The sequence below is a fragment of the Platichthys flesus genome, chromosome 5 (genome assembly GCF_949316205.1).
Source record: "Platichthys flesus chromosome 5, fPlaFle2.1, whole genome shotgun sequence".
NCBI lineage: Eukaryota > Metazoa > Chordata > Actinopteri > Pleuronectiformes > Pleuronectidae > Platichthys > Platichthys flesus.
Genome location: NC_084949.1, coordinates 7794170 through 7820988, shown reverse-complemented (window position 1 = coordinate 7820988; position 26819 = coordinate 7794170). Strand labels below are relative to the sequence as shown.

Sequence of the window (26819 nt, the reverse complement as noted above, 5' to 3'; positions counted from 1 at the left end):
CAATCACCAAATGTTACTGAGCCTGAGTCGGTTGATGGAACAGCTTGTGCAGACTAGAGGTTCATATCAGGGAAGACGCCTGATGGGACCCAGAGCACGCTGCAAGATGGCAGTAAGAGTGAAACGGTGACTAGGCCCCGGTGCAAAGGAGGACATTAAAAAACCACAACCACGAGTGTCGAGGGAAAAAGAGACTGCTTCTGCCCTAATAGAGAAAACCACATCTTTGTTGTTGGGAATTCTCTTAATGTGATAGAAGTAGTCAATTTAGAGCAGCGGCATATCTAGGATTTTTCTAAAGCGTGGGCCATAAAGGGGCTAATTATATATCCAACATCCATATTGTTAGTATTGTCCCTGGGTGACTAGTCTATTTATTTAATTAAAGACTACAGGCAGGATAGAGGCACCTCAGGGGCCACCCAGATTTTAAGTGAGGCTAGTGCCCCCCAGGCCCCGCCCCTAAATCCTCTCCTGGTTTAGTGTGAGGTGAGGACAGGATTGACATGCAGCACTGGAAGAGAGACGCGGTGAATCTATAGCTAATGACACACATATGAATGAGGTAGGTTTACCATTTGATGCATGTAGATATTCTAAAGCATTCAAAGCATAGTGCAACTCCACATAATGAACACACAGGTAAACACAGGCCCGATAAGCAATAGGGCTCTGAGATTAAAAGGGAGAGCAGAGGAAAGAAACACGTCGTTCAAGATAAGCAGAGAGGAGGAAATAACAGACTATGTTATTTTTTGCCTCCGAACCACTCCACACAGAGTTCTTGGAAATCTCACCACAATCTAGGAGAGACGTTAAAGTGTCGAGAAGTGTTTTCAAAACGACGGAAACTGGACACAGGTCACAACTTCCCTCCACCACCACGCACACAAACACATCTGTCACGGTGAACTTTGACCTCCCACATTGCTCAAGGCTTCATCATGGTGCGGAGGCAGGGAAGCGACCTCGATGACCTGAGCCCGCCTCTGCTCATTCTGCTCCGGCTGCAGTCTTCAATCTGAGGACCGGACGTGGGTTAGATTTCCGTCTCATCTCTTTCAACAGCATTGTTTCCCCCAAAAATGATTTGATCTGAATCTGCTTCACGTTGGACAAAATACAGGTCACTGCTATCACGACTTAAAGACTTGACTCTGGAATGAACCAGTTGTTTGTTTTTGAATGGAGCCAGGAGGAACTGAGCGGGACAAAACAATCAATGTACATGTGTGAGGCTCCCTCTAGCGGTCAAACTATGCTATTTATGCTGTTCATCCACCCAGTTTCAGTTATGAAATGACACACCCACTGACTTACAAAACGCCAGTTTATATCCATTATACAATTATTAGCTTATATATTAACCAACACAGTAGATTTCAGGTTGATACCAGATTGTGGCACAGAGGTAAATTGTAAAGTGTCTTTATTAACGGACATTTAATGTTAATTATATACAAGTGCTTAGAATAAACAATCTGTTGGAATAAAAATAAAAAGAAGAAAGACACATCAGACAGAAGTATTGTGTGCAAAATGTTGATAACTTCACTTATGTATCAAACACATATTATAGGAGACAAGTCTACTTATTATAGTCGACAGACAGACAGATAGACAGACAGACAGACAGACAGACTCTTCCTTCATATATTGCAGCTGCCACAGCTCATTACCAAACTTTAACCTCACATTCCACAACCACAGTATCTTTAAAACTGGACCCAGTGATGCAAAACTCTGCTCCCCACACAACGGGGGTTTCACCATCATGTGCACGTCTTTAAATTACAGGAAAGCAATGAATTTTGGAGGAGGGTTTCACATCACTGAGGCGATCATGTGTAAGTCGCATCAGTTCACGTGCTGATTCGCTTCTTTTTCACGTACAAGAACCTTGCACAGCTCGTTCACAGCCTTTTCACGTAGACAGGCGGAGTTAGACATAGTCGTTTACAGCAGAGGGCCTATTCTTGTGCTTTTGTTCAAATGGATCAGCACCCTCGCCTAAATCCCCACATAAAGGCTCTTTCATTCAACAACAGCAGACGGTAAAAATCGTCTCTCTTCATTCACACAATCTTCAGTTGAGCTTATTAGACACCAAAGTTTAAAGACATGTACATCTAACAATAGCGTGGATCTCAAATAAACTAAAACAGAAAAAACAAAAACACAGTTATCATTACCACTTTTGCTCTGAGAGCTGAATACTGAAATGCATTAAATAATTTTAGTTGATAAAATGACATTTAGTTAAATTAAAAGATTTAAATTCTCAGCTAGAGAACAACAGTACAGGAGTGGCGGGCGGGGGGGCACATTTGAGCCAGATCTGTTCGGAAACGTTTACCGATCAGGTAACTGTGAACATCCCAGAATAAGTCCTTCTGACTAACTTTTCTTCATGGTGTTCAGTGTCGGTGAGAAACTCAGCAGCTCCTGTTACCCATCCAATAAATCACACACTGGAAGAAAAGGGTTGAAGCAGCGTCCCAGCGTGACGGCCTCACTCTGCAGCCACACAGCCTCATTCATCATGTTCCACTGTCCTGACACAGCAAGGTTTCCTCAGACCAGCTGCTCCTCACGTCTGTAGCTGGCTGACGTGGATGTGTTCTTCCAGGGTGAGCCGGGGGTTACAATTCACCACGTGGTTAAAGTGTGATCATGGATAAATATATCTTGTTTATTTAAACATCAGAGAACACTATCTCAGGTTCTTCCTGGTGTCTCTCTTATTTTCACAAGGTAATTTCCCTCACACTCTTCCCAGTCGTGAATATTGTGTGATGTGAAACATTTCAACGTAGCTCCCAGTGCAGACGACTTCACGCTGAAACACCCTCCCTCAGGTCATTATTTGGAGCCGGAGCTCTCAGGTTTCTTGGGCTTCTCAGTGGCGGAGCAGCTCATCCTCTATCTGCTCTCCACTGACGACCACACAGTGAGCAGAGGATACACACACGACCACAGACAGGTTGTTGTTGCAGATGAGCACCTTGTCCGTCTCCCGGTTGTATTTCGAACCCTGCAGTAGCTTCTCACTTGGCGTGGCGACCCTTGGCAGGAGCTCCGGGGCTGAGAGAAGAGCAGGCATGCCTCCCGTGGCTCCTCCAGTGCTGGCGCAGGACAAAGTCATAGTTGGCAGTGGTGCACATGGCGTAGAACACATTGGCTTTGTCGGGGATCTGGAGCTCTGAGGCAGAAAGAGAGATGAGGTGATGAGGTGTTGAAATTAGTTTCTTCTTAGTCTACTTCCCTTACTTCATCTCTAAGAATGATTATGAGGCAGGCAATTGTTTGAAATGTCTCCACTTTAACTCTGTTGGGAAAGAATGAGAGCCCAACTGAAGGCAGGGAGGAGCATTTGTTATTTTCTAGCTGACAGTTTTTACGATTTTACAGGCAGTGTCGGTGAAGGAACGTATCATGGCTTCCTCTACAGTGGATCTCCTGCTGTTTATTATTAACACATTATAAAGAGGCCAAAACATTCCCTGCTTTCTATTAAATACCTGCCAGTTAATACAGTTTGAAAAAGCTATAAATACAATATCATTGGAGAATCCTATATACTCTAAAGAAAGAAGTGTAAGAGTCAATCAGATTGTGAGCGGTTTATCGACCCGAGCAGGTATTCACCTTTTCCGTTGTTGAGCATCTGACAGAGGCTGAAGTCGTGGCAGCTGACGTCCTCCATGTTGTGTTTTTCAATCGCTCTCTGAATCACATGAGGAGTGTGGTCCTGACTGGTCAGCTGGAGAGGACACGTCACACTCACGGTAAATACCTTTCATTATGAGCTGAGGTCATTGACATTCACAGCACATTCAGAAAGTCTCCACACCCCCTCAGACTTTACACTTATTATTTATTGTGTTATGTTATTATTGTATATCCAGTTGTTGTTGAGTTATTTTGAGCGCGCACACACACACACACACACACACTTCAGACCACCTCACTAAATTCAAAAGAGCAATATATTGATGACAGACCAGGTAAATCCTCAAAACTGATTTAAAAAATGTATCACAGAATGCTTTTCTCAACTATTGAGAGCCTCACTGAAAACTCACTGAAGCCTGAATACATACCAGACATGCTCAGGCCTTTATTAACTGTTCAAGAGTGAGGACGATGAAATACAGGGAGGTGCTGGTCCTCACTTTGGTAACATCCATGCTAAGGAGGTCGTGTTTTCCTCTGTGTTTGTTTGTTAATAAGATTTCACAAAAATTCAACTTACTCCCATGAAATTTGAAAAGGCACGAACCAAAGAAGAACATCTTATGGTTTGATGCAAATCCCGTTCAGTGTTTCTTTCCCCTCTAACGTTCCGAGGCTGTCCTTGGTTTCCAGTGAAAGCCTTTTTATGGGGCCGACATATTACCGACACTGTTTGGCCTCGGCAGAGGTATGTACTCCACTGAGTGACATTCTAGTGGATTACATCATCATTTGCTCATACATAATGTATAACTGTATTTTTTAGTGTATATTTAATAGAGATAACAGGATGTGGAAAGTTTACAATTTTGTAATAAACCTGTGACAACACCAGTGTTACTGATTACCCAAGACAGACATTATACAAGAGAAGACATTGATCCGTTCAGAATGTGTTGAGCACTCTGATCTGTAATATTAGATTTCACTGCGGGCACTCTCCCTCTCTAAGGCGAGTGAGTGTGTGGAGATTCACAGAGATCCTGTCCTTCAGACCACACAGTTTGCAGATTGCATCGCAAATGTTATCAGGTTCCTTTTTCGGTATGTGCGTTAAATACAAAATGTTTCCAAATATTTCCAATAACTCAACACGTGATAAGATTCCTGTGACACGGCTATTCTCTGCTGAAGCACAGAGCAGAGACATTCTTTTCAGCTATTTATAATGGTTTTCAACTTATAATGGATAGCTCGCATTTTATAAACAGTTTTTTTCTCACTAGAATAATGTGGGTGCGAAGGCAAAATCCTGAAAATGGACTGAAGGGTGGTGCCAGTAGAAACTTATGTCATCCAATCATTTGCTGGTTACATGACATTTGTTGAATGGATATTTAGCACCATCTACCTGTACTGAATATCATTACATTTTTTATACATTGAGTTACAGTGAAAATAGGAGATCTGTGTAAACTGATTATGTTGATACAAGATGAAGGATTCCTTCATAAATCCTGGTTTAAATCACTTTATAGTGTTTGCAAACGTCAGTAAATATTGCTAAACTGTTAAGATTTATTATCTTGGACAAAATGCTATACAACAGTTGGTCAATAGTAACCTCGCTTTAAATGCTCTTGAGTGACAGGTCATTAACAAACACAAACCCCTCCCACTTCTGCTTTCCTTTTTGTTTCTTCTGCTTTTTTTTTTCTTTTAGGAAGTGTCAAACTTAATCAGCAAACAACAGACAGAAATAACACGATATCTAAACCACTGCCCTCACCAGTATGCTCTTGTAGACGTTTCCATTGCTGACAGACTCCACACTGACCCTGATGATGCACGAGTCAGCGACCTGCTTGTTGTAGACGGGCAGCGAGGCCTGAGACGAGCAGCTGGATGAGGATGAGGATGACGAGGACTCGGGGCTCAGCGCCAGAGAGGAGGAGCTGAGGTCAGGATGAGAGGAGCTGCAGGAGGAGGTGGAGAGGCTGGGAGAGGAGGAGGAGAAGTCCTCGGCTACGTCGAGAAGAGAACCGGACAGAGACTGAGGGGAGGACAGAGGAGAAAATATGAATATTTTATTCCAATTTCAAGACAGTTTCGCAAATGTGTGAATCACCAACGTCCCTGCTGATCACAAACATATGAGAGTGAAAGCTGTTGGTGTTTGTACCTTGAGTTTCAGTCTGAGGGGGGAAGGTTGAGGGGCGGAGAGCTCCTCCATGTCTGAACTGCTGGAGCCAGAAGACGACACACTGATCTGATCAGCATGGGTCTTCCTGATGGAGCTGTCACTGGCCGATCGCAACCTGCACACACAATTTATTTCACTGAATAGTAAAAATAAGTATGAAGAACCACAAGTGCTCATCAATACAGTACATCTATCTGTGTTTAAAAATGTATAACAATTCTGGTCCACAATTTTCTATAACGATGTTTTTTTCATACAGACATTATTTACCACTACATTATTCTGAATAAATTGAAAGACATCCAGTTTTTATATAAAGGTGATCGCTCAGTCTTACGTGGCGAGCTTCCTCGTGATCAGACGACTGCTCCAGGAGTTGGGGGAACTGGGACACGGGTCAACTGGTGGCTCCAGGTCGCGGGACAGCTCATAGCTACAAAATGACAAAAAGAAAAGACTCTTAGATATGACACAATAGTGATGATTGTATTTATATCTTATTGCAGGGGCGTTGGTGTGTGTCTCACCTCTCCTGGTCGGTGAGCAGGGTGTGCGCCTGCAGCCAGGCTGTGATACGAGGGTTCACTGGGAGGCTGTAGTGGGAACAGGAAGCCTGAAGCTGTCGGATCTGGGAGAGAATCTCAAACTCCTGGAAAACAAACGAAGAACCAAACATGAAATCAAAGTGGAGCGGGTTGGTAGTCATTCATACACAACACCACCAGGAGGCGACACTTACCCGTCTGCGTTTCTCAAAGTTGATGAGTCCGCCCTGTGAGAAGGGAAGAACAACCAGTTCAATATGGCGTCAGGTGTGATAACAGCAGCTTGGTCTGAGGGTGTGATGTATTCTCACCTCCACTGTGTCAGTCAGTGCTGTGTCCAGCATGGTGAGGACGGTCAGGTACGTGCCCAGGTACGGCACAACTCCACTGCTCAGGTTCTGGGGACAACAATCAAACCATGAGTTTACAACTGGAAAAACAATGGACTAAACATTTTACTTTTTCTGTTTAATTAAATGCATTTGCAATATTTTGCAGCTTTGAGGGAAGCGATCTCCTAATTGATCTCTCTTGGAGTAAGTCTGGAGTTAGGATTAGCAGTACAAAAAGTACAAAATTAAACTATTTTATTATTATTATTTTATTTTAAATTCATCCCCTTAACATCTGCCTGTCTGTATTTGGACTGAACGCACTCCCTCAGATGCTCAGAAGGCTGCTGACGATAATTAGCTCCACAATGAGGATTTTATTTTCACCCCGTACGCATGTTGGTTGGTTTGTATGTTTGTCATTTAGCAAAATTACACAAATACTAGAATAATTATCACAAAACTTAGCGGATCAGGTAAAAACCCTTTCAATTTGAATGAGGGGGCAGATCGAGGATTTGTTTTTTCACTTAAAAAAACTAAATTTATTTACACGTGTTATTTTCTACATTTAAGGTGGTTGCTTCTATCGGCATAGAAGAGAGAAGTTAATGAGTGAATTTTCATTATTCGGTGAACTATCCCTTTAAGTGAATTGTTGGGTCTTGGCGGAGGTATGCACTTTACTGAATGACATATTCTAGTGTCTGATGTGTTTGTCTCCTCCCATGAAGACTGACTGATCCATCACCTAAAACAAATCATCTCAGGCAAATGGAATTTCGTTCTCGACAACATTTTTTTTTTTTTACTTCTAGAAGATGAAGTATCAATCAATTACCTCATATTTTTTCGAGCCAACGTGTGCATCACTACTGCCTATGGCCGCAGCCCTGGCTAGTGGAAAAGTCAAGCTAAACCACTGGGATTGAGCCAGATTAAGTAAGAAATAATAAATTCCTTATATTAAATGGAGTAATGAGACTCTTGAGTCTGAGCAGACGATGTTACTGCGATCGCCCAATGTTATGATAATAAGATCCAAAAATAAAACTGATAGAGAAACACAGACTTATTAAAAGGTTTTTAAAAATCATCCTTTAAACAGGGTGAAGATTTGGTTGTAAAACATTTATACACTGCCCCAACCAGACTGAGCAAACTGGCAAGCCGTGGGAAACAATGCACGCACGTCAGCTTTTGTTTAAAGGAGAATACCAACAGTGACACCAGTTCAGATTAAGGGTTGGGCGCTGTGAATTGGCACATATGACAACGAGTACAATGAATCATTATGATGAACGATGGCCTGGGGCAAGGGAGGGGTATGTGGGTGAGTAAAGGATTTACGAACATCTGACAACAACCCTGTTGGACGAGTGGTTTCCTATTAAAAGAACAGATGGTAAACGAAGAGGAAACTGGGAGTGAACTGAAGTCTATTTAAGCAAAGCAAACCAGCTTGAGAACATGTGACTTTTAGAGAAGCACAAGTGATGACGCAGGCGGACACAAATATACCTCTTCCTTTCAGTTTTTACTGAATGGTGCAGCTGAAACAGGCACTTCTCTTTGGTTGTCAAAACCTAAAACTGAGGAACCACAAGGTTTCTTCCAAACTAAAAGGTTATGTTTCTTACCATCTGTTTGGACGTTGAGCAGAGGCGCGGTTTAGAGTCCGTGGTGACGCTGCTATCTGAGGGACTGTCATCCTGAAGGAAATGGAGGACAGTAATACAAGTATTTATAGAACAAACCAACAGAAATTCAGTGACAGTATTAGAGAGCTTGGTGTGAGATGAAAACAACTCGGACACACTAGATCAATGGTTGCTGCTGGCTGTTGAAGTGCGGGCAGTGTGACAACTATTGTTCAGAGCAGATCCCGTCCACAAGGTTACAGTCTGTTGTGTTATTTATGCCCTGAGGTGTGTATTGTGTCAGACAAAATGTTCTAAATGAAATGAATAACTGCTTATTAACTCGGCTTATGTCCAGTTAGCTATTTCTAACAAATAATTGCTTTTTGATAACACTTTAGTGACTGAGCAGCTGATAAGAGAAATAATCACTAAACACACATTCATATCTACTGCTTTCCAGTGCGGACAAAAGACACAGAGCAGCAAGTGGCCTGGACACCAAACACATATCAGGTCTCATGAGTTAAGGTGACAAAAGCACACACACAAAAAAGATGAAATTAGACCATTAAGGACAACCAGTTAACTACTAGGCTATTGGTGTTTTCATTGCCGTTTGTTTGACTGTTATTTGGCAGGAATACACAAAAACGACAGATTGTCACAAAACTTGGTGGAAGGATGTGGTATAGGTCAGAGAAGAGCCCATTCAATTTTGGTGCAGATCCGGATCAGTGGGCAAATCCAGGATGTGTGTTAAATTTGGTTAAGATCCAAATAAAAGTCCTGATGTGAATTTAAATGGGGTGTCATTAGGAGACGGTTGGGCCTTAGTGGAGGTTTGTATTCTAATTAGTGCTGTTTTAGTTTTTATCTTTAAAATGGCAACCTTTTTTGAAAGCATTCTTAGTAACCGACCTATGTATAACATATTTCACCATTCAGTGATGCTGCAACTAACAATTGCTTTAAACTTTCCAGTATTCCTTTTCAATCAACAGAATGTGAATGCTATAAAATATCAGAAAATAGTGAAAAATGTCCACAGTGACATCAGATAAAGCTGCTGTTGATTCATAAAGTAAGCTCACATTTTCTTTCTGCGATTCATTCAATGGATTAATTTAATCCAATTCAACAGATCGGGCCCTCGTTCATTAGACATGCACTTACCTCCACGAGGATCTCTCTGGTGGTCAACACACAGTTCTCATCAGGAAAAGTATCACACAGGTGTTCGAAGGTGGCCTTGCTGTCCCTGAAACCAAAACATGTTCAGTCTGTTACGACAGTTTCCTTCAATATAGAGTCAAAATTATCCTGAACAAAGATTTCATGTAAAACTAGAAAGGCACTCAGAAAGTGCACACCTCGGTCGATCGCAAAATCACGCCCAGTTAAAAAAAGTAAAAAACTAACTGGATCCGCCATCTATCCGGATCTGCTCCCAGATTTCATCAATTCTCCCTTGGATAGTACTCACCCCTCCACAAAATTTCCTAGGAATTCGTTTTTTTTCTTATCTTGCTGACAAATAAAAAAACTAACTGTGAAGTAAACATGACTTTGGAGGAATAAATACAATAATCTGGATAATTTCAGGAGATTATCCAGACTTCAGTGAATGTCTGAAAGCATCAGTACTGATAAATATATCAAAGGTGATTTAATATCGTTATTCACTCGGCTATTTTCAGAAATACTTTTCATTTTGTGCCCGATACACGGATTATTTAAAACAACTCTGTTCTCTATGTTCTCAGTAAAGCAACCCAGCAGAGTCGTGAAGTGGTTTGCTGACCTGCTGACGGCCGCCCAGGTCTTCTTGAGGCGATACACAGCGTTGGACTGCAGCGCTGACAGGATCGCTCTCAAAGAGGAGAAATTCTTCAACTCTCTACACTCCTACACAGACAGAAAAAAAGGTTTTGTTATGCTTTAAAAAAACAAATACTCATTTATTTCAGTAGCTTGAAGTTATGTTCCACCCTGACCTGTGCAACAGTGATCCACCTCTCAATGATGGTTGCTCTGTGGGCAGGGCTGGCGTGCGCGCAGCGAGGTGAGCTCGGGGCCGTTGAGGGGTACAGGAAGGGAGAGGACGAGATGGGCGATGAGATGGGAGAGGAAGTGGGAGGGCTGGGTGAGGACGGGCAGAGGAGTGAGGTGATGACACGGTTGGTGATGGCATTGAACTGGAAGATGGTGGCGCGGACGCTGGGCGCCAAGTTTCTGCTTTCTTTCTTGTCACGCTGGGACCAGACGCAGCCCAGGCAGTGGAAGGGCACCACTCGGACAAACAGATCCTGAGGGAGAGACCATGACAAGGACACACAGTGCGGGTTAGTGACCAGCTGTGACGCAGACAACACCTTTCAGAAGTTTGTAAATGAAACCTACAGCGTCCAGTCTGGTCAGCTGCTCCGATACTTCTCTAACAGGGAAGTCCATAAAGCTGTGTTTGTCCTCCTCCTTAGCGGACATGTCACCTCCGTCCTCCTCGTCTCCCGGATCCTGCTGCAATGATTTATCACCGTGATGTGACGCAGACCGGTTGCAATCTGTCACACACACATAAAATCATAAATGAAAATCAAACATGCTGCTCATGGAAACCTCACAAAACATTGACAAACAGGTAATGATGCATCACTTGTATAGGAGAGAAAATTGGTGCCAGTATATTTTTAAGTTTCATTTCACTGAATCACTTCAGCATATTGAGCCATGTAAAGCACATTTCTTTATTAATATACACTAGTGCAGTGCCTGTTTTAAATCTCTGGAGCCACTTCAGAATTATTCCTTGTCATTAGTTAGTCCTCCTCAAACAGTTTTACAATATTCTGTCACTTTTTTTTATTTGTGTGCTGAACGTTGTGTGCAGAGCTGTTTATAGTCGATGGTGCAGAGTGAAGTCAGAGTGGGTTCATTCGATTTTAATGTTCAATGTTCTTTATCAAATGCCTCAATCTTCAGACCCAAGTTCACAACTTTTCAAATTAAAAGCTCGGTAGTCAAGCCTGATTTAAAACACAGCAACAAAATAAACATCGAAGACAAATTGTGAAACAGGAAGTGAATCTGTGAATGTTGTGCCATGACGAAGATCTGCATCGGTAACAGGTCAATCAGTTTGTGTCTGTGTCTCAGTCTGATATCACTAATAAAAATAATCAAATTATCTAAATGATTTAGCGCCGATTTGGTCCCCTGGTCTGAAGGCACACAGTCGCTACAGAAACCTCTTTTATTAAACTTTTTTTAATATTTAATGTATTGAGCTTCTAAATCGTTCCAAACTCAGCACTTGACTTTCTTGGACAATTTACAATACCCTTGCAAAGTGTGAAGCTGATTAGATGAATGCTTCTCAAGATATGCATTCCACACACAGACAGGGACTTCTGTGAAATGTTTGTGCATATACAGTTTATGTATAATCATGATTTAAATCTGCTAATTTAAATATATCAATGTGTAAATAAAGACAAAATGTTCCTGCAATAATGACAATATTTATCTGAAAACTTTGTTTTATGTTTGGTATTTGTGCCGTTAAAGCAACAAGTCTTACCTTTAATTATATTGTTTTAAAACATCGCAGAACTTTAATCGTGCTTAAACGTTGGTGCCTGCGCTATATAACTATCAACCTCTTTAACACCACTGATTTGTGCTTAACATGTTTATGTACAGCCCTGATCCTTGTTCACAGCCAGAGGCGTTCCACTGCTCAGCTCAAGAGTCAATTACAGTGAACAGCTTGAATATCGAGATACTGAGTTGCTTGAAAATGCTAGATGAAGTTCTCTCCATACTATCTCTTACACATACTACACACGTCATGTATCGACAGTACACATGCACAGCCACCACCATCACCAGCAGGTCATGCACTGTGGTGGCAGGAGATAAACAGACAATACGTAAGTGCACCTCCCATCCTCCTGTATACCTTGTTCCTGGAGCCTCTTGAGCAGGCTCTCAGCAGTCTGAGCCAGACGTCTGAAGCAGAGGCGATGCCTCAAGTGCCCACAAATCAGCCTGAGGGCCTGGTACTTGGGGGGTTCATGGAAGTCTTCACTGTAGTCCTCCAGCCAGAGCCGAATCACTGGGGGTAAGGTACTGAGGGGAGGAAGGGGAGGTTAGTTGATTCTACAGAGAGTAGAATCGATCGAGGCAAAACTCGATAAACACTATAGGTGCTGGATAGAGGTGCCACAAAAATCGGAAGACCTAAATGTCAACACACCACTTTGTTCATAGGAGGTTAAATATATAATCTGAAGCGTTTACTACACAAAATTATCCAAACTCAATTTGGAATGAAGGCAAAACTGGATGAATCTCACCTGCGAGGGCAGACAGTGTTATCCAGGTTGGCGATTGAGTCGTCTCTGTGGGAAAGGAGAACACAGTTATCAAAGGGCCCCATTCACCAATATCTTCTTTGTGGGTTAGGGTTAGGTTAGGGTTAGTTTTCTTACGCATTCTTATACTGCTTGTTTAATTGTTCTCATCTGTGATCTTATATTGATGAATTCCCTGTCTCCGTAAAGGTAAAAGCGCGTGAATTCAGACACTGAAAAGAACATTTAAAGATGGAAATCTAAAGATGCCGCCACACCGGACTCAAACCATGAAAAAAATAAAACAATTTAGTGTCAGCAATGTACATAAAATACCCCCTAAAAAAAACGATAATTGGAATGTAGATACACGTTTAGTGATGCTGTATCCGGAGAAAGTCACATATCTGATGTAAAAAAATAGTTTGATCTCCGATTTGAGGCCAAGATAAATATTGTCAAGCTCGAAAAAATATTCTGTTCTTACAAAAGAACAAATCCCAGTTAAGAAAAACATTGGTGAACGTCAGAATCTTAATAAAAACTGCGTAGGGGACAACACCGAGACATGGTGACAGAAAACATCCTGGAGTGGAAAACATGTCCCTGAACTGACGGTCTCCAGCTGCTCATCCTGTGGAAATGTCCTGCAACATGTTAAATCCCACCAGAGACCCTGAGGCCTTGTGATAAAGTCTGGAGAGTAAAACAGACAAATGTAACCTACGGGCATTATTAAAAGAATAAATATGCTTTGGAACTAGAGCTGGGTTAGGGATAGTCAATACTATCAATAATCATTGCAATATCATTTTCATATATAGCAATATTATTGATTAACATATTGCTTATACATTGGGTAGTGTGGAGGTATAACACATAGTATAACTACCTAAGATCTGTTTGTTTTTCTGTTTATCAAGTCTTTGTCATTCTCTTCTAATAAAGATGAGTTTTCAACCCGAAACTATATCCAGGAGCAAATATCTTTCATTAATGTGATAATTATTGATACCGACTTAAATCTTTTATCAGTCCAGAACATTAAGGACAAGTCAAGAAAACAGTAAATTATAAACAGGGAGGTTTAGAACAGTTACTGCATTAGTTAAATCAAATGTGACAAAACAACCTAAATTCTGAAGTCTCTGTGTTTGTGCAATGTTCCCATTCACAGCAGATTATTGAGCGTGTTTGGAAGTTATAAGATAATGACGATTATCAACATTAAAATCAAATAGCACCTATCAAGTGACAGTACAGGTGGTTTAAAAAACTAAATAATTCAAGTACAAAATCCTAAAAGTCAAAGGAGGAAAAAAACACTGCCCAAGTTATCCTGAGGCTAACCTCACAGGAAACCTGTTGCCACCAGCACCAGAGATATGAGGGCGACTGTTTGACACAATACAACAACTCTACAGAACAGTTTTATAATGGGAAGTCATTTGCAGCACAATAAGCAAAGATGAGCTTTGAAGAACGGACAAAGACCTGAGTTCTGTGGATTGTCTCCCCCACAGAGGACTAATGACAGAGGAGTCTTGTTACCTCTAACTCTAACATGTATCAGTTGCAGAAAGGACGTTCCTGTAGGTAATTTGTCAATCAAATCGATTCTCGATGCCAGAGATATAAAAACCACTGTGATGGGCGTGCTGGGCGTAGCCATGGCCATTCAGGAATGGAACAAATCTCCCGGGGGGCTTTGTTGAGCTCATGACAATAATACCTGTCGAGCTTGCAGAGCGTCAACAGAGTCTCACTTGGAGAACAGCCGAGGCAACGTCAAAGAAGCTGTTACATTTCTATTTTTGGAGATTGATGTGTCCATGTGGCATGCTGTAGAATGTGGTTTTGCATACAGTATGCTCTTATGTCTCACTTATGTCTGCACCTTTTTTTTAAAAAGTATCACACACCAGAACAGGTATGTCTGCTGCAGAGAACACAGACCGAGAACATGCTGGGGGGGAGATCTGGAAAGTACGTTTGCATTGAAAACACAGTGGCAGTAACAGCTACCATAGATATCCATCATTTGTGCACAAACATTGGCAGATCTGGTTTCAGATATTTCACACCGTTATAATTGAATGAGCTACAATCCAGACTCCACCTACAGTTTTTATCTGACGTTTTTCCATGATTCTTGTAATTTTTTCTATTTATTCCTTATGGCGTCGTCTCTCTTTGTGGTGCTGTTTTGTTGTTGTGAATCCTTATTTTCTCTTTGTTCTCGAGACTGATTAAAGATTAAAAAGACTGATTCTTTTCAAAAGTTTCTACTTTTCTTATTTTCAGTTTAACCAAGCTTGTCATCATCAGACCATTTTTAATTTCCAAAGGCGTTGTCAACAGTCGCAGAGCAGAGGAACAACCAGTCAGAGTAACAAAACAACAACAACAGAAAGATTTGAACACACTACAGTGTAAAAGTTTCTTGTTCTTCTTTCATTGAAAATATAGGCTCCCAGGCTCAAGTACTAAGTTAGTTTAAATCCGTCACATTGTAAAAACTATTTTACCATCATTACTGTTTTATTAACTTTTTTTCCTCACTAATATTTATCCTAAATCCATATGGCTTAGCCTTCTGTATAGATTTTCCTGAGCACAACATTTTAAAGTCAACTGCACTTACCAAGATTTAGACTAGAAATTTTGAAAACAGTTAGCTGGTTTAGTTTGAAGGTAATAAAATCCTCCATAAAACAAAATGTTTTATTACATTTTTACACCTAATGTGTATATAAGTGGATTTTCTCATGTTATAAAAGAGCCAGGTATTAATTTCCCTTTTTCCAGTCTTCATGCTAAGCTAAGCTAACATATGTGGCTTATAGAATGAATATGAGTGCCACTAATGTTCTCATGGGACTCTTCTCATCTGAAAAACTGAGTCAAATGTAAACAGGGACCTTACATGTGGGTTTTCTGAGCAGCTGACTGCTTCCTCTGGTCTTTGTTGCCATTTGTCTCAGTTCAACACATTTCTGTATAGCGCCTCAGTGTGGACAGTTTCTCACCTCTGAAACAGCAACTCGATGAGGGTGCTGGTGGAGGTGAAGGCCCTGTAGGTGGAGAGGAACACAGGGGTGAAGTCGGGCTCCTGGTGGTCAGGGTCCAGCAGGTGGGTGACCAGACGCTCCAGGGTGGCGGCCTTCAGCCGGCGCACCTTCACCGTGTGGTACTGGATGAAGCTGAAGGCCGTGGCCAGCTCTGCCGTTTCGGAATTCGGCTGGACGGGCTCCCTGCGGAGCGTGATGCCAAACAAGGCCCCGTCCTCCTCCTCCTCCCCCCACTCCTGCACCGGGTCCTGCAGGGGAGAACGCAAGGTCATCAAGATCTGGCAAATGTCCCATGCAAATACTTGACATTGCCTTTTTTTTTATGATAATGTAGGTAAAATAGACGACTGCGTAACACACTTAAGAGCTTGTCACAAAAACATCATGGAAAAACACTGATTCCCTGAACTTTATAGTGGAAACCTGTAGCAGTGGTGCACTTTTTCATTCTCCATGTGATCTTAATTTGAGGAGATATGCGAAATACAACTATATCTTTCTTAACAGCCATGGAGCTCCCTCAACCTGATCTACTCCACTGAATTACTGCGACAATCTCACATATCTGCAGCAAATACCTCATGACAAACGCAATAAGCCTTCAAACTGAGCAATTTCATTAACAAAGGGTCAAACCCAGCATCAATTAACCTCATTCTTCAGTTTCTGACGTGGACATGACACCCGGACCCATGAGTTGGCAAAGAGTCATTCACTTTATTGAACCCTGACCCAGTTTTTTTCTTAATTCAGTTCTATCTTCGTACTTGTTACAGACAACAGCAGCCATACATTTCCCCTCTATGTGTTAGTGTCTTTGTTAGATATTTCACTGCCTCTGGACAAAGTGAATAATAAGGGCAACTACAAATTAAATGGTGTGAAAGAAATTGCATCACGATTATACTGGCAGAATTTGTCAATTTGTGTTAAAATGTGCTGTAAAGGTTAAAAAATGTAATTAAATTATATATTTATTTGAAAAGAAATAACGTCATCAAACTTGCAACGTTAACATTAAAGAAGGCGAGTCAATTTGATTTTTAAAGCACATTTCATACAGAGGTAGATTGAAGCTATTACATTGCTAAAGCAGTAATTTAAGCACATCGTGATAATGCTGAAGACAGCAAATAAAAAATGGGTGTTTTCCAAAAATTCAGTTCCCCTGACAACTGACACGGAATTAGACTGACTCAAGAATTGTGTTCCACCACTTCCTGAACTTCAGACAAACACAGGCAATGGTGTCACATAGTTACACTGGAAAATCCAACTTTTTCTAAACCATTGTTGATGATGGGGAGTATGAACCGAATCACCGCAGTATTTGTAGATGAATAAAAAGATTGAAATGGTAAATCTTAGCATCCAGACTTGTATCACAGTTTAAAATGTAACCATTTCATCCTTTTGGAAAATTATAACCTCACAATAAGCAAAGATGAACTTTGAAGAACAGACAAAGAACTGAGTTCAGAGGATTGTCACCCACACAGAGGATTAATGACAGAGGAGTCTGCTACGTCTAACTCTAACATATATCAATTGCAGAAAGGACGTTCCTGTAGGTAAAATAAACAATTTTAAATTAAATTCTAACCATCAAGGGGGTAGGAATAAGTGTGGTACTGTTGGATCCGACTGCCGGAGTTTTTAATCAAGGTGAGCTTCATAATAATAATAATATTAATATATGGGCAGTGTCAGTGAACGTCCCAGGAACCAGGCTGTGAAGTTGTTGTCTAAATGGAACATGCTGCTGGTCATAATATCTGCCTGTCACCCCACATCCAGCAAGTAGTCACAGCCCAGGAATGAGTCTCTGGCGCTGGACTGCCATGGGAAACAATGCGTCCACACAGACAAGTGTGATTTGTCACAGAGGCATTAAACAAAAGAAGCAGCCACTGTGTGAAAACACCTGATGTCACATGACAGAAACCCCAGTCTCAAACTAGTGGGCTGACACCCCGACACACTGGAGCATCTCAGACCAGCACCATGTCCACGAACTGGGGACCAGTAAGACAAATAGACCCACGTGTGGCTGACAACTAAACCGGGAATACAGATGAAAAAGACTTCGTAATGACTCCGGGTGTCTGGTCGAGGACAGCCCGCCGCATGAAGGAGAAACTGGAGAAACCTACCATAGACAAGTTCCATCTCCCCATGTTAACCTGGCGAGGCGCTGAATCCCTGTGGCGCGCGTGCGGTCCCGCAGCTGTATGAGGCGGACAGATGTGCGGGGCGGCGGCTAGGAGGTCGGCTCCGTCCACACACACTTTGCTACACACTCCTTCATCTCTGTCACTCCATGTCGTGTCCAGAAGCTGCAGTAGAGCAGCGAATGAGGAAAGACGAGTCAGCTGGAGAGGAGTGAGCGGTATGCGGCGGGGGCGGGGCCAACCAGGCAGGTGTGGGCGGGGTTAGCCGTATGAGCCAATGAGAGTTAAGACCAATTAAAAATGTAAACAAACACGAGGATATAACTGACAATTAATTTGGTATTGTCACTGCTGATTCAATGGATTCCCAATTATTCAACTGTATCATTGATTTTGTTTTCATTTATTTGTTTATTTGACAGGGACACTGCTCAATAAAGGGATGGTTCGCCTCTAAATGAAAATCCCCTCATTATCTACTTAGCACTATGCGGATGGAGGGGTTGGTGAAATGTTTTAGTCCACACTACACTTTTAGAGTTCCAGGGGTAAATAGTGTTACAGCCAAATCCAATATGATTCAAGAAAATGGCGAGCACTTCTTCAAACGTCAAAAACTACAGGAAAAAACACACAACATGCCTCCATATTGCGCCTGTGCTGCGATCTAAGTGTTCAGGAGCCCTGACATTCAACATGAAACAGCATCATTTACAAGCGTCATTTACAAGTTTTCAATGTGGTGTGGATCACAGAGGACATTTAGCTTAAAAACATGTGTAAATTACCTAGTTTCAAATCAACTTGAATGTCAGGGCTCGCGAAAACTTGGATGATTCCACAGGAGCAGTATGGAGGCATTTTCAGTTTTTTTTCTGCTATGTGAATAATTAAATTCCCCAGTAACTTTGGCTTTGTTCATTGATACGAAGATTTTGTAAATATCGTTATTAGTGAGTCATTCAGCAGAATGTAGTCGACCAGGAGAGACACTACTGCCAGTTAGAGATGAACATGTAATGGATTGTGTCATTTATGCTGGATTTATCCAACCTCCCTTTCCTGGAATCAGATAATAGAAGTGTAGTTTCAACCACACACATTATGACCAACATCCTTGCTGTATTCTTATTGAGTTTGTATTAGACACACAATGCATCATGAATTATTATTACCTCCCCCTAGGAGGTTAGGTTCCTGGTGCACTTGTTTGATATTTAGCAGGACAATGCAAAAACGATTCAACCGATGTACATCAAATTTTGTGGAGGACCTGGGAAAGAATCAATTAAACCTTCGTACAGATCCAGGAAATTGTTTCCCTCTCTTTTAAATTGCAACACAGGGCGTTTTTCAACATTTTGGTAGATTTTGTCCAAAATAATTAATGCGTTTTAATCGGGGGGAAATCCAGCAATGGAAGGATATTTATGAGTGTGCGCAATTTGGCTGGTGCAGATACAAATAAAAATCAAGATCTAGTGATTGAATAAAATGTGGTTTCATTAGAGGGAGGATGAAGGTTCTCTACTGAGTTTATCGAAGACACATAAATTATGGGCATTTCCCAGCTATAGAGCCACTTGATGAATGTCACTTCAATGAACATATTTACCTTCACCTGGGAGATTCTGTTTTTGACTTTGTTTGTTAGTAAACAGTATTGCACAAAATATACTGGAAGGAATTCCATTATATAGATGAAGGTATCTATGAAGAAACAACCTATTCAATTTGGAATTGGGGGGGGGGGGGGGTCGACCCAGGACATTTTTCACTGTCTTTAACATTGTGAGTTAAGGAATTTTCCAAATTTTGGGGAATCTCTCAAGAGATAAAACTAATATCTTAATGAAAAAATCTGGCATGTGTAGAGTGCTCATATCTATGACCAGGTGAAATTTGGTGTGGATCCATATAATGTGTATGTATAATATGGTGATTAAGAGGCAGTGGTATGCACTCTTTAAGTGGTTTTAGTTGTATAAACAGTATCTTTCCTCATGATAGAAAACAATATAGACTTTAATGAGATGAACTTGGAAATTATCTAATGTTCTCAGATTCTCTCTCTGAACAGGCTCCACATTCTAACAGGCGATGCATATTACCTGCTCTATAAAAGCACCAGAGATACTTTTACAGGAAGAGATCAAATGTAAGATACCAAAAGAAGACACATTCACATGCGAGGTGTTTCAGCACCTCTGCCTTGAACAAAAATCCAGTCGGGACGGTTTTGTCCTTGTGGGCGTTTGAGCCTGATCATACCACATACCTCACAAAACAGGTCTACTGCCTGCGCTCTGAAATAAGTCACCTCAACTTTGTGACTCCTAGAAAAGCAGAAATCTGGGAATATGATTAAAATCGAGAGCTGGAAACACATTTCCCTCATAGATTCAAATTGTAATTGATGAGAGGCTAAATATTATAGTAACACTGACCATCAGAGCCGATGGGACGTGATAGCTCCAAGAGAAGAAAGAGCTTTTTGTTTCTCTAATGAGTTTCTTTCTCTCTCCGAACTGAACATCCACCCTCACTCTCCCACGTTTGCCCCGTACCACCCAGTCTCTCGGAGGCAGAACAAAAGAGCAGAGAGAAAGCGCTATGCAGCAGCGACCTCAATTACTACTGATTAGACACATGAATGGGTGATGTGGTGGCAGGCAGGGCACAAACAAGAGCATGACTAAACCCCCTGGATTAGTCATTTTAGAGGATGTTCATACATGATGGTTGGAGGGATTTTCCTAAAACGTAAAATGGCCCAAAAAAATTTGAATCATGGAAATACTATAAAGGCTGCAAACGTCCTGGAGAGTCTGTTCAGATTCCTCCTTGGAGTCGTTTAACAGTCACTATTATCGAGGACCCCTCGAGTGGAAAAAGGTCCAGCTGAGTGGGAGCAATAGTGGAAGCTCCCACGACACAGAACATATGACACGGCCGTTCTGCCACAGATACAGATCGAGTGATACTGATACACCAGCAGTCGAATCAGCCTCGTGACTCATAAATCCTACACAACGTGATTAACCTCATCTCTGAAGAGTTAATCTAAGAGGTAATGTAACAAAGACTATGCCAACACACAAACATGTTTCTGGTATTTGTTTGTCAGTGAACCAATAAGTCAGGTGAGCAGGAAACTCATCAAACACTCTTCTTGAATCTCAATTAATATTTTCAGTCAATTATTAAGGACAAATGTGAGACATCCGGTGCAGAGCCGCACCGAGCCTCTTTACCACGGCTCAAAAAAAACACTAAACATCGCTCACACCCGGCTTTTGTCGGCAGTGTGAATGGATTCAATCCGCATTCACTTCCAGATCTAATGACTCTGCAGTAAACAAGGGTTTTTATCGGCTCCAGCTCAGATCGACATTGATGGAAACATTACACACGAGTGAAAGTGCTAAATTGGCAAGACAGCAAAGTGTTAGAGTCGCTAGGTTGTCGGTACATTCGTGACATCAAACACGTCGCGCTGTTGAACAGAAAGGAATATCCTCTACTAGCAATAGGATAAGAGTCAATCTCCTTTTTACTGGGTTAACCTGCATTTAAAAGACTGTGTATCTGCTAATTTTGGTGTAAAAGAGGTGTAAGCGAGAGGAGGGCTTCTCCAGGGGCCTTTCAGGTGGGGCTTTGACATGGGAAGTGAAAAAATAATACATAAGGTATCAAAAGGAGATCAAATAGAACATGTTTAATGTGTTAAGAGGTAAGGTAAGAGACTGTATTAGGTATTTTGGTAGATTTAGGTGAATTTGTTCACCTAAATGAGTAAGACACTGATGAATGTTTTTTGTTTTTTAGATAGACCTTCTACTATTACCTCTTTTACGACAAATTAGCAGATATTCATGTGTTTTTTTTATAGTCAACAATAACTCACCTCATACTGTGCATCAGTGTCTATCAACTGGAAGCTCCTCAGCCACACACCAGGCTCAGAGTCCATGTGCACGTCCACACAGGGATTGGTCCGGAGCGACAGCAGCTTCCTCATCCTGCCCATCCGGCCCATTTTGCTGCGGAGGCTGCGGGGCTCCCCTCCATCACCGCCTCCAAACACCGGAAGAATGATCCTCATCTCCCCGGCTCTGTGTCACACCACGGGCCCACGCGCTTCGTCAGATCTCTCCCACACCTGCTGCCTCCTCTGTGCCAGAGAGGAGAGCGTGAGGACAGTTTCCTCATACCATCATTTTACTGTAATCCTCTCTTTACTGCAAACAGCAACGTGCTCAAAATCTCCTGTTTCCAGTAATGTGAAGTCCATGAGACAAAAAGAACAGCTCTAAAACCAGGGTCAGTGGTCGTTCAATAAGAACGTCTCATGATCACCTTTACCATAGTAGCACAGAAATCAGGTTAATGCCTCAGATCAACTCAATTCATTAACGGCAGCAGCAGCAGCAGCGACCCACTATGAGTGAAGTGACTTTAATTCACTGACCCTTCATAAAGAAAAGGTCAATTTAAACTAAACCACAGAGAAAACATACAACAGCATAAAGACCAAATCGGTCTTCATGAATTGAAAACAGTGTAGCATTAATAATTAGGGGAATCTTTAACTGGCATCTTAATCCGTTAATTAAAATATAAAAAATATTATAAGAGATCACTTTCAGGTCGATGTTCTACGTACTGAAAAAATATTTATTATAAATAATATATTTTCCATGTTTGCCAATTTATGTGTCTCATTACTTCTTTTAAATCAATCCTGAGAAAATGAGGATAAGACAACCCTTTATTGATGATTAATGATAATCATTATATCACAGCAACCCAGCAAGTTAAATACAGGTACAAATATATATAATAGATAATATAACTATTAAGACTATAAGTCAGAAAGCACATAGAACAGTCACTTAACTGTAATGGTTCCTCAGTTGAAGCAGCATGTTGTAGAATCCTGATGAAGAGCACGGTCAGAGCTGTATTCCTCCACAACACTATATTGTTATTGATGCAGAGACTAATGTGAAACCGCAGGATCGAGTCTGAAGCAAAAGACACTGAGAGAGCTGCCTCTGCTTTTGTTTGTGGGTGGACGATGATGATGATGATGATGCTCCTCTGTGGGCATGTGTGTTAACTCAGCGCAGGGAAGTGTGCGCGTGTTTGTGCGCGTGTGTGCGCGCGTGCATGCACGTGTGTTGGAATGTTCTCGGTGACTAGATGCAATCTGAGAAAGATCTTTAGCTCAACTCTGTTGTATTGAACATCCCATGGTTCCAGGTGGCTGTCCCGCCTCCTCCTCATTAGAACTAGCCTGCTGCTTCATTCTCTAACACATGTGGACGCTCTGATCCGGATTAAAAACATTCAGAGTCATCCAGAATCATCCCTGTCACACTTTGTAGTGTGACTGATGTGAATGTCAGTGACTTGTTGATATTCAGTTTGTTGGTTGTACGCTGATGTTTCTTACCTGTGTTTTGTGTTGGAATAAACAGCTCCTGACCAGCTGATCGCACGACGCCATGACGGCTGGACGATATGAACGCACACAGATCACACAGACATGTTAGATCGACTCACTGTTCGAGCAGATGAGGAACACGCTGTCACGCTGCTGGCTCCCATTCAAACTCAGCACCAAGGTAGCGCAGCTCCGCCCCCTCTCTCTGATTGGTCGATGGAAACAACGCCAATTACGCGTTTGTTTACCTCTTCAGTGCATATGCACCATACAGACTGGTCTGCACTGTGTGTATGTAGGTCAGACAGTGTCTCCCATTATGGAGGTTCTTTAATTAACAAAAGAAAACCTCTGCAGTGCCCCAACAAAGTCCCCCTTGTGAAACCACAAAGAATGAATTCTATGGATCTGGATTTTTTTTCAGCAGATCTGCACGAAATTGAACACACTCATATCAGTCCCCTAAACACGTATGATGGTTTTTCATCAAGATCTATGAATTGCTCTCTGAGAAATCATTGAAAAGAGAAAGACCATTCCTGGATCTGCACCAACATTTAATCTGGTTCTTCCCTCAACAAGTTTTCCTGCTAATGCGTCCAGTAGTTTTTTTCACAATATATCTAATAATGCCGATAATGAGTAGAGGTGAAAACATAATTTCCTCGGTGGATAGTGTTATTAATCTATCCAGTATTTTATGCAGATGACACTATTTTGTACTGTACTGCTGACCGGGCACCTTCTGTGTTAATCTCTTCAACACTGCTTCACTGATTTACAAGTTGCACTTAATAACCATAAGCTTTAGTTCTCAGAGCTGACCAAACTAAAATCATGTGCCTCCATGGAGCCAGAAATGTTGATTATAACGATCTGATCATCTCTAACACGTGTAGAACGAACATTGAAACAGTTACCTTGGAATCTGGATTGATGAGAAGATAGCTTTTTAATATCACCTTTCTAAACATGTGACCACCTTAAAAATGAAAAAACAGCTCCTCCTACAGAGACATAACATGCTTCCCTCTGACAATTTACACATGCTTCAGTTACAACCCTTCACTATCCTACAATCAGCTTTAAAATGATTGCTGGTGATAATACAACAGTATCATTGCGAGTTGTACGCCGAGGTTGGATGGTCCTCCTTCTCTCTGTGCAGGAGGAACACGCTGTTATTGGTCCTTTACCCCCTGACATCACCTCACTAATGTATTTTAATGTGGCCTCTCAGCAAACACGATCAAATCACAGGATCACACTGCGGGTGACAACTGCTCTTACTCAGTGAATCCAGTTTTTCTTATCAGGCACCTGCAACATGGAACAACACATAAAAAACTGAAGCTCAACTATACAATCATTGTCACCATTCTGCCCTGGCTCCTGTTGACCTTTGAAGAAGACTGTTTACGTTCTGGCCTCTTTAGTTTATGGACTTTTACCTTGGATCCTTGTGTTTAGTTGTTGTCCCTGAGCTCTCCTTTTCCAGTTTTATTTTGAAATTGTGCTCCTCGTTTGTCTGCTGTTTGATTTCTGCCCTTTTGCCTTGTTTTCTCGGCCTGCACCTATTCCTAATGTGTTTGTGTTCAATTAACCCTGCTTCCTTCTATTTAAATCTCTGTGCTTCCCTTTGTCTTTGCCAGTCTTGTTCATCTTGTTTCTCTTGTTCCATGGTGTGTGTGACTGTGCTTTCGGTCCTCCACATTTTTCTTCAGGTATTTATCTATTTGCATATAAGTAAAAAAAAAAAAAAGGAAAAGAAGAACAAAGATTAACAATTATTTAGGAGACAAACACAATGAAATAGACATTGGACTTTAGATTTATGCTATGAACGTATGTTTGGGTGTTTATGGATTTGTATTCTTTTAAATTTGCACGCCTCATGTGACTCTGATGTGACTCTGATTCAGTTTTGTTGCCTTTGTGTTCAGCGTATGTTATGTTATGTTTGTTATTGTACCTTTAATGTTAAAGACCAAGATTTTGAGCCTGATCCTGTCTCTGCATTTGTGTCGTCTTTTGTCTCAAACAGGAAATATATCTGTGGCTACAAAGCAGAGCAGATGATGTGATAAGATGGGTTTAAAATGCCCATGGCAAAGACAGGCATACTGAATATAGAAACAGACATAAGAAGAGAAGTACAGATGAAGTACAGATAAATACAGAAAAAGTAGCCAGTAGAAGTAAAGAATTTAGACAAAAGTGAAAATATATTTACATCTCATACACGTCTATTTGTGTAGGGAAGATGAGGGGAAAGAAACAAGAAATTAACAAAATAAAAATGGACACAGAACCATGAGACAAAATCAGGCTGAATTGAATTCAAGATCAAAATAGTAGAATTTTGAATTAGATATTTGATGGTGGGCAAAGACCTGACTAGTAATGGGAGACTGGTTCAGAGCTTAGGGGTCATCATCAGAGTGTATGTGTAGATAGACATTGTTTATTTAAGTATACATGTAAGTGTTAAAGCAGTCAATGGTTAACCACTGATTGAATAATTGCAGAAAATTAGCTTGAGACCAGTCTGATATCAATTTCTCAATTACAAGCTTCTATTGGCTCCGAAAGCTGTAGTTGGCAAGATCATTGAAAAAACGTTTGTCCTGGCTGATGCTCCTGATCTAGTACGTTGTAGTTGACCTCTAATGCGCAGGTATGAAAATATGAAGTTCTGCCAGTAGCTCAGTCTCAGAACCAGACAAGCCTTCTCAAGAACCGCAGAGCATTTGAGCGGAGAGGCCGAACCAATTCCTGACATGCAGAACATGGCAGACATAGTTCAGGTGTTTACGTTGCACTATGTGTGTCACAAACCTATAGGAGGGTTCAGCAGCTTGCTGTCATGTCTTACAACAGAACAAAGCATGAGCGTCACTAGCTTTGCTGTGATTCACCCATGAACAAAGGCTGCATTCGTCACAGGTGTTGGTTTTCAGTGCACTGAGGGCCCCGGTGCATCATGTCTGTAAAATAAAACCTATGATGCGCACAATGAAAAGGTTTCAATCAGGACAACAGCAGAGAATACCTTTGGGCACAGGTCACCTAGAAACAGGAGTTATTCAAAACAAGCGGGAGCATAGTGGGATTTGGTTTTACTTGTGTGAGGCTGCAGGGTGGAATTCCCAGCCTTGAAAAAAAAGGTGACGTGAAAGGTGTTGGTACAACAGTGACACCTGACAGAGAACATTACTGTTGTCACAATAAATCCACTTCTACAACAAGTAGCCAGCTTCAACGGCTCAACCTCTAAAACACAAATATCTACGAGCTGTTAAATTGGGCTCATCTTTCAAAGAAGTCTAAAAAGTACATTTGTGTTTTCAGACAAAATTTATTTGAAATGCAAAGAAT

The 26819-nt window shown here is 41.4% G+C and overlaps 1 protein-coding gene across 2 annotated transcripts; it reads right to left on the bottom strand.

Annotated features, from left to right (window-relative positions):
• Positions 1-1412: 1412 nt before the first annotated feature.
• rgl3a (ral guanine nucleotide dissociation stimulator-like 3a) lies at positions 1413-23012 on the bottom strand. Of its 2 annotated transcripts, XM_062388800.1 has the most exons (18): positions 22893-23012; positions 21900-22166; positions 15780-16069; positions 12754-12798; positions 12357-12526; positions 10799-10959; positions 10393-10704; positions 10200-10303; positions 9572-9656; positions 8396-8467; positions 6735-6821; positions 6618-6650; positions 6406-6527; positions 6216-6311; positions 5858-5993; positions 5465-5728; positions 3649-3763; positions 1413-3202 (listed from the first exon to the last, which is right to left on the bottom strand). In XM_062388800.1, exons 2-18 carry the CDS (start codon positions 22095-22097, stop codon positions 3048-3050), a joined length of 2445 nt encoding a protein of 814 aa, XP_062244784.1. In that variant the 5' UTR covers positions 22098-22166; positions 22893-23012; the 3' UTR covers positions 1413-3047. The 2 variants fall into 2 exon arrangements, with proteins under 2 accessions (XP_062244784.1, XP_062244785.1); XM_062388801.1 differs by lacking the exons at positions 21900-22166; positions 22893-23012 and adding an exon at positions 17975-18155.
• Between the last annotated feature and the right edge of the window lie 3807 nt (positions 23013-26819).

What these genes read in the sequence shown, in the direction of transcription:
- rgl3a (XM_062388800.1), bottom strand. Translation starts at nt 22,097, where the DNA reads ATGAGGATCATTCTTCCGGTGTTTGGAGGCGGTGATGGAGGGGAGCCC. An exon ending in GCTCAACGTCCAAACAGATG is followed by an intron (nt 6,822 to 8,395) that starts GTAAGAAACATA and finishes TGTTGTCCCCAG; the next exon opens with AACCTGAGCAGTGGAGTTGT. An exon ending in ACGTCTACAAGAGCATACTG is followed by an intron (nt 3,764 to 5,464) that starts GTGAGGGCAGTG and finishes TGTCCTCTCCAG; the next exon opens with CTGACCAGTCAGGACCACAC.